This window comes from Lynx rufus, unplaced genomic scaffold (assembly GCF_022079265.1).
Source record: "Lynx rufus isolate CCGP_SWC_20201006 ecotype Redwood Valley unplaced genomic scaffold, mLynRuf1.p SCAF_6, whole genome shotgun sequence".
In the NCBI taxonomy this organism is placed as follows: domain Eukaryota; kingdom Metazoa; phylum Chordata; class Mammalia; order Carnivora; family Felidae; genus Lynx; species Lynx rufus.
The window spans coordinates 69,301,412-69,309,928 of NW_025814878.1; the positions used below are offsets into that span (position 1 = coordinate 69,301,412).

The 8,517-nt window shown below is 36.1% G+C and overlaps 1 protein-coding gene across 8 annotated transcripts in view; it reads left to right on the plus strand.

Moving 5' to 3' along the window:
- The window catches only part of SNX14 (sorting nexin 14), an 81,693-nt gene extending 74,316 nt beyond the window's left edge, over nt 1-7,377 (plus strand). For 4 of the 8 annotated variants that reach the window (XM_047103247.1, XM_047103248.1, XM_047103251.1 and 1 more), the window contains 3 exons: nt 1,382-1,473; nt 2,271-2,327; nt 2,886-3,113. In XM_047103247.1, coding sequence (XP_046959203.1) covers nt 1,382-1,473; nt 2,271-2,327; nt 2,886-2,924 — 188 coding nt within the window. In that variant the 3' untranslated portion in view covers nt 2,925-3,113. Of the gene's footprint in view, nt 1-1,381; nt 1,474-2,270; nt 3,114-5,245 lie in introns of those variants that run through there. The other 4 variants (XM_047103246.1, XM_047103249.1, XM_047103254.1 and 1 more) reach the window with 3 other exon arrangements.
- The last annotated feature ends 1,140 nt before the right edge of the window (nt 7,378-8,517 follow it).

An 8,517-nucleotide genomic window follows, 5' to 3' on the forward strand; every position in this document is an offset into this window, starting at 1 on the left:
CCCTGGTCTGAATATAAAAGTGAATAAAAGCTATTCTGGGGTAAGTCTTCTGTAGGTAAATGATGAAATAATTTCTTACCTGTTTTGTAATAGTGACCCTTAGCATTCATGGCTTTAACAGTCTTAGTTTGATATTCAGGGACAACATGGAAAGCACTGAATGTAATAATTTGTTATTTTGCTGAGGCATGAATTTGAATCACCTCTACTTCAAGACTCCTTTTGGGAAGGAATAATTTAGTAAACTTAGCATGTCTTTCTGTTGTCCTCTACCCCTCAATCTTACTTAGGATTTCTGAAGGATCTGAAAGGATCACTTATTTTTGTCCATTATGGTTCACACATATTAATTGGGAAGTTCTGTATAGTATTGGTGAATTAGCAGATTCATAAAGATCCATATTGGGCCACATAATCTTGAAAAGATCAAGGATCTACTATGCTTGTTATAAATTGAATTTGGCCTTTGCCACTTAGGGTTAGATTTATCTCCTAGAAGCAAACATAAGGTGAGAACTTTTTCAAGAACATCATTAAGAGTTTTGTTATGTTTGGGGGGGAAAGGACACATATTTGGGCATTTGGTTTACTTGATAATTTTACTTTTTGCCTTGGGGAAAATGTTTAGTTGAGGTTTTTAGTAAGGACTGACTCTTTGGTAATAGAAGTGATACATGACATCTGTGCAGTCAAACATGAATCAGAACTTTTTAGATCCTAAATTAGTATTTAAACATTTCCCAAAAAGATTGTTCTGTAAGATGGTTAATAATAATTATGCAAAAAGTACAAAATAAAGTGGTCATATTCATTGAGGAAAGTCTATATTAAACAGTTAACTTTTTTTCCTGATACTAAGATATTCAAACATTATGAAAAAATATATAGTAAAAAGTAGAAGCCATCTCCCCAATGTGCATAAGTAGCCATGTACTCAGCTTGGTGTTAATCATCACAAATATTTTTCTGTGCATTTCTATACATGTGTATACAAATGCATATGCATAATTTTGGGATTTTATTTGTTTTATCTGACTGGAATAACACAGTGTGTATTACTTTACAACTGTCTTTTATCACTTAATAGTGTAAATAGTATAACAGTATAAATAGTATAAATTTTTTTACTGCAACACTCCTCAGCACTTGCAGTATACTTGGTGCATTGTGAATCTCCAGAAGGAGGATATATGGTTCTGAGTTTCTTGACCATAGAAGTGTTTTTTCCAGGAGGCTCTTGCAAGAACACTGGTTTAGGAAATGCTGATTTACAGTTTTTGTGTAATATCTGGGAAACAGAGTGAAGATTTTGCTTTATGGTCCACTAAATGATGAGTCACTTTGTCATATGAAATGTTTCACATTTGGCTTTCTTGTTTAGATCTGATAGTCAAGTGTATTGGTGAAGAAGCCAAGTATGAAAGCATCAGACTTCTATTTGATGGCTTACAACAGCCAGTTCTCAATAAACAGGTAAAAATCATTAAAGGAGGTTGACTAGTGTTGGCTAGGTTTTGTGAACGACACACAGTAGGATTCTGGTATGTTATTGTGAAGTGACACTCTCAAGGTGGTGCACTTCAAACATTCGGACAGAAAAAAAATGTTTCATCTTTGTTACTCTTTTTTGGCTGACTACTTTTTAATTTTTTTAATTAAGTTTTCTATTTTAATTCCAGTATAATTAACATATAGTGTCATATTAGTTTCAAGTATATAATGTGATTTAACCAGTCTATATATTACTCAGTCCTCATCAGGATAAGTGTACTCTTTCTTAGTCCCCTTCCCCTATAGCACCCATTTCCCCTTGCCTTGTGGTAACCATCAGTTTGTTCTCTAGTTTACTTTTTTTTCTTTATAACATAAGTAGTTTTGACTTAAAATAAACATAGATTCATTGTAGAAAATTTGGAATTTATACAAAATTCATGAAATAAAGTAAAATTTTAAAAATTAAGAATTCCATCATTCAGATTACATTAGAATAACCACAGTTAACACTACATATATAGTGCAGTATGTACATATTTTGTTGAGATCCTAATAAGTTAAAATTTTGTATCCTGCTTCCTTCTTCAAAATTTTGTTATGTATAAAATAGTTAAGATAAAATGAATTATGCAGCATAATAATAAAATGTCCACATGTATATTTGAGTTCTGCTCCCTGCTTTCTCATTTAGACATAACCACAGTCCTGAATTTTGTGTTTATCATTTTTATGGTTTTTTGTCTAATGCCTTAAAAAAATTTTTTTTGGTGCTTTAGCTGACTTATGTTTTATTGGACATTGTGATACAAGAACTATTTCCAGAGCTCAATAAGGTAACTGAAAAGCAGCAGTTTTATTCTTTGTTTTTGATGGTATGCTGACATTTATTTTAATAAGGGACACAAAAATTAAGGAAACCCTTGTTACTATGATCCTTTTAAAAATGAACAACCTTAACAAATGACTCTTTATATTTTCTTTTTTCAACATGCTTAAACATAGAGTCAGTTTTGGGTGGACAGGAAAGGAATAGCCTGTGTTTTGACTTCCCTGCTTCCTAATTACAAGCAGATAGGAATGTTATATACCCTGTAGTCTTTCCAGAGAAAGGTATGAATTTAAATGCTAGCACTAGAATGGGCCAAACTCTTCAGGCTGTTATCTGTCTGTGACACTGAATGCTGTGTAAGTCAGTCTTGAGTGTTTTTGAGGTGGTTGAACTTATATGAACCCAAGAGTACAAAATGAATTGGAATTAGAGCATGGCAAAATGTCTCTCTCTCTCTCTATGTCTTAGGTTAGAATTTTAATACACTGAAATTGTTATTAGGCACTTCACAAATGAACGCTGTTTTATTGTCTTCTATTAAATAGATTTATTTTTACTTTAGGTACAAAAAGAAGTTACCTCTGTGACGTCCTGGATGTAAACATTTGGATTTGAGATACAATAACCAGATAGATAACAAATTTCTGCTTTGCTAATTAATGTAGTATATATGTACTTTTTTCTTTTACTTTTGTATATTCTTGTATATATCATGTAATCCAGTGTCTGAATTTTTGATTTTTTTTGTTTTAATAAAGACTAACACAAACTTAATAATGATTAAAAGTGATTGGATTTCATAGTCTTTCATTTTACACCTGTTACCAAAATTTTATTAGAATGTATGTCATTTGCTGTTGCCATTTTTTTAAATGTTTTATTTATTTATTTTGAGAGAGAGAGAGCATGTGAGTGCCAGCGGGACAGAGAGAGAGAGAGAGGGGGAGAGAGAATCCCAAGCTGACGATGTGGAGACTGACCTTAAGAACTGTGAGATCACAATCAGAGCCAAAATCAAGAGTCGGATGCTTAACTGACTGAGCCACCCAGGTACCCCTACTATTGCCATTTTTTAAAGAGGTAGGGCAAACAGATAGGACCAATAATCTTTGTATTGTATCACTTTGAAAATAATTATGTTTAGTGTGGAGAAATTGTAGTAAGATCTGATTTGCTTTCTTATTTAGAGTTAATACATTTTAGTAGATGTATCTTTTCTTTTTTTTTGCCCCTATTTTCTACACAGGTAACTATGTGTTTATAAAGAAGACATCCTTTATGAGTTTTTCTTAAGAAACAAAGCACTTTTCCTTACTCTTGCTGGATTGACAGGTTATTGCCCTTTTTAAGTGTGAAAACTGACTACAAACAGATATTTCTGATTGTGTGGTTGCAGCTATATTTTACTGAATGAATGTAGCTATATTCCAAAATCTTATATAACAATTTAGTCAAGTAGATTTTTGGATTATATTGTCTATTATCTCTCCAAAAGGAAAATACAGAATTAATTGTATTTCTTGAGGGAAGTTAATTTTTTTTTAATTTTTAAAATGTTTATTTAATTTTGAGAGAGAGTGAGTGACGAGTGGGGGACAGGCAGAGAGATGGAGATAGAGAATCTGAAGCAGGCTCCAGGCTCTGAGCTGTCAGCACAGAGCCCGATGTGGGGCTTGAATTCATGAAATGTGAGATCATGACCTGAGCCGAAGTCCGCGCTGAACCAACCAAGCCACCCAGGCGCCCTAATTAAAAATTTTTTTTTAATGTTTGTTTATTTTTGAGAGGGAGACTGAGCAAAAGAGGGGGAGGGGCAGAAGGAGAGGGAGATAGTGAATCAAGAGCAGGCTCCAGGCTCTGGTCTGACAGCACAGAGTCAGACACGGGGCTCAAGCCCATGAAATGTGAGATTATGACCTGAGCCAAAGTCAGATGCTTAACCAACTGAACCACCCAGGCTCCCCTTGAGGAAAGTTAAATTAAAAGATTAGAGTCAGTGTTCGGAATTCTACTTATAGTTCCCTCCCATGCTATACTTTTCTCCTTATAACAAGTTTGTCTTTCAAGATCGAGCATTTTGTGTTTGCTTATTGGTCGTAGCATTCATTCAGGCTATATTTATTGAGTTTCAACTATGTATTAGATACTAAGCTGGGTAATAGGGAACTCTAAATATAATTTGGAAATCTAACCTGTTTAATACTGTTTACTTTTTTTTTTTTTCCAAAAAAAGTGGTTATTAGGTGTTGGAATTTTTTTAATGTTTATTTATTTTTGAGAGAGAGTACATGCATGAGTGAGGGAAGGGCTGAGAGAGGGAGACAGAGGATCCGCAGCAGGTTCCACACTGACAATAGTCTGATGTGGGGCCCAAACTTATGGAGCCACGAGGTCATGACCTGAACTGAAGTTGGACGCTTAACCAACTGAGCCACTCAGGTGTCCTGGTGTTGTAAATTTTTTAAAAAGTGTTTATTTATTTTGAGAGAGCATGTTCATGCATGTGAATGGGGGAGAGGCAGAGAGAGAATCCCAAGCAGGCTCCTTGCTGTCAGCACAGAGCCTGACCTGGGGCTTGATTTCACAGTTTGTGAGATAGTGACCTGAGCTGAAATCAAGAGTTGGACGCTTAACCCAGTGAGCCACCCAGGCACCCCAGTTTTATTATATTTTTAATTGTTTCAAGATTCTAGTATATGTATGAGTTTCTGTGAGTTGGTACTTTAATACAAAGCCTTAAACATTTACTGATTTCTCAGGGACAGATGGAAAGTTAATCAGGTTAACTCTTTACATTTGAATCCATAGCATTTTAAGCACTGTTATTTAAAATGTCATGGTGAGCTGGAAAAAATATTTCACAGCCCTTTTTATCCCATTCTCACCTACTCTCATATAAATCGTCATATTCTCTTTATTTAGGTGGGAAAAATGTTCTTAGGAGTGTATCATTCTGCTTGGGCTTCTATAACAAAATACCACAGACTGCGTGGCTCTAACAACAAATTTATTTCTCATAGTTCTGGAGGCTAGAATCCAAGGTAGGTTTCATTGTGAGGCCTCTTCCTTTGGCTTGCAGATAGCTGCCTTCTCACATGTGCTCCTGACCTCTCTGTGTACCTTTGTGGGAGGAGAGAAGGAAAGAGCTTGCTTTCTCTCTCTCTCTCTCTCTCTCTATCCTTATAAGGGCATCAGTCCAGTTGGTTAGGGTCCCACTCTTATGACCTCATTTAACCTTAATTACTTCCTAAAAGCCCCATCTCCAAAGACAGTCACAAGGTGGTTTTGGGCTTCAACATACGAATTTTAGGAAGGCACAGTTCCATCCATAGCAGTGGCTGAGCTCTATTTAAAGAAAATGTGTATAAAAATCTACACATACAAAATTAATTATTCATATTATCAAAGGAAAAGGAACCAGATGCAATCTCTGTTGGCAAGGCATTTTATATTCACTATCACGTTTTATCATCCATCATAGTAACTGTGAGATGGTATTGTTCCTATATTATAGGTAAGGATATTGAAGCCAGAGAGAGTAGTGAAGTTAGAATTCAAACTTCGATTTGTCTCTCATCTTGTCCTTGTTAGTGTTGCCCCATAAAAAGAGCTTTTATTTCCAAAAGTAGTCACTCTTTGGATCCTTTTAAAAAGTATGTTCCCCAGTCATTTCATATATTTTACTTTGTACATTCCTTCCTATCTTTATGTGTGTTCTCTTGTGCATGAGCTTCACATTTTGAAATGTGTTTAATAGAAACAACTATCAGTGTTTCTGGTTGAGGGGATAAAATGAAATTAAATAGATGGGAAGACATTTTCAGATATTTAAAGGACATTAAAATTGTGTTTTAAGTATAATTAGTTATAGATATCAGAAGATCCTGAGAAATGATTGAAAGCAACCACTTAAATGATCATTTTTGACTTAGTAAAAATCATTTGATTTTATTGTAGAAATATAAATAGAAATCTAATTTGCTTCTGTTTTTAGCAGAGTGTGTAATGATATATACACAAATTGTAATTTCAGATATAGTCAACATTGGAATAAAAATGATTGACTAAATGAATGAATGAGCAAATGAATAGTTCTTGCCAGTTCATTATACTTCTGTGTCAAGGAGTATGCTGTCTGTAATGTACCCAGTTATCTCTTTGGCAGTGCTGGGTACACAGAGAAGAAATCTTTAACCTGAGGCCTATGAGCTCCAGTGAAAACTAGTTGTTGTTGTTTTTTTTTAATTTCACTTTTGTTAATTTGATATTTATGATTTTTTTTTTCCTATCAAACACTCTATGTAGTGGATGTATTTGTATTCCAGTGACACCCTATTTACATAAAGCAGTGGCAGGCAGGATTTGGCTCTCAGGCTGCAGTTTGCTAATCCCTGATGTTGAAGAACAAAACAAGGGAGAAAAAGGAATACTGTTAGAAAAGTTATAATTACCTTCATATTAACGAACAAGGGAATTAAATCTTTGGAGAAAGGCAGCTGTCCTTAGGGGTAACTTAATTGGCCTTTTGGTTGCAGAGAGGTTAAAGAAGAGTCAAACACTCTGCGTAATGAAAAGGGTGTCTTCTGTAGGTAGAGAAATCTTAATTATCTGTATTCTCTGGAGGGGTGAGGCCAGAGAAAAGGACTGTATGTGTGGCTTTTGGACTGAGTGAGGAGGAGGGTGGTAGAAAGGTACAAGGGAAGGAATTACACACAGTTTATTCAGCTTATTCAAGTGTGTAGTGCACACTCACCCATGTGCCAGGCAGTTTTAGATAAGCTAGGGATATTATTTGTGCATTTAGAAGCCTACATTCAAACTCCAAGAGACAGACAATAAGATAAATAAGGAAATTGTAGTATCCTAGAAAATAAGTGCTCAGAAGAAACATTTTGAACTGAGGAGGGGAATATGGGGGAGGGTTGCAGTTTTAAATGGCGGGGTCTGGGACCTTGGAAAAGACTTGAAGGAAGTGAGAAATCAGGTAATGCAGGGATGTAGGAGTCCATGTTCCAAGTAGAGAAAATAGCACATGCAAAGGTTTGAGTGGGAGAGTGTCTGTTTTGTAGGAAGAATAGCACAGAGATCAGTGTGGCCACATCAGGGAGAGTGAAGAGAAATAATGTCAGAGAAGTAATGGGAAACCAGATCACAGAGGGCCTTGTAGGCCATTGGGATAATTTATTGTTGCTTTTACTTGGAGTGTGGTAAAAAGAGTTTGAGCCATTGAGCAACACAGTCTTGCTTAATACTGTAAGACCTCACCTTGGCTGCTGAATTGAGAATGTTGGGAACTGACTAGAGTGGAGCAGAAGTGGAGACCAACTCATTTAGGAGGCTGCTGAAGCAATTCAAAAGTGGCAGTGATTCGAAGCAAGGTAGTACTTGTGAAGGGTGTTGTGTGCCTCTGTGTGTGTGTGTGTGTGTGTGTGTGTGTGTGTGTGTGTGTGTTGGGAAGCAAGATTTACCCAGGGACATAATGTGAGTTTGAGAAAACAGGAGCCGCCAAGGATGACTCCCCTATGTCCCCTGAAAAGATGGTGGGGCTTGGGCCCTTATCCCCATTTCCTGTGAATGTGACCTTATTTGGAAATAGTGTTTTTTTTAGGTGACTAAAATTAAGTCATTACAGTGGGCCTAATACAGTATGACTTTGTTCTTATAAATAGGGGAAATTTGGACATAGAGACAGACATACAGAGGGAAAAGGATATAAAACCAGAGGGAAAATACCAGCTATAAGGCAAGGAATGCCTGATGCTACCAGAAGCTAGGAGAGGCTTGGAGTAGATGCTTCACCACAGTCTTCAGAAGGAAACAACCTTGCCAACTTGATCTCAGGCTTCTGACCTCCAGAAGGGTGAGACTATAAATTTCTGTTGTTTAAGCCATCCAGTTTATGTCAGTTTATTACAGCAGGCCCAGATAACTAATCAGGAAACTTTCCTAATTTTGGGAAGTGTAGCCATGGATCTATCCATGGACCACAGACTCCTCAAGGGAGCAACTTTTCCTAATGGGCAACTGTTGGCAGTCTCAACTTTCTTCTAAGAAACCCTGCTTATTCTTTGTTAGGAACTGCTGAAGGCGGTTCTGGCACCAAATGGATTTAACGGATCCATTTGATCAAGACAGAACAATTGGTTTATTTATCAGTATGCTTGAAGAAGATTCTTAGATGCACAGCTAGTTCA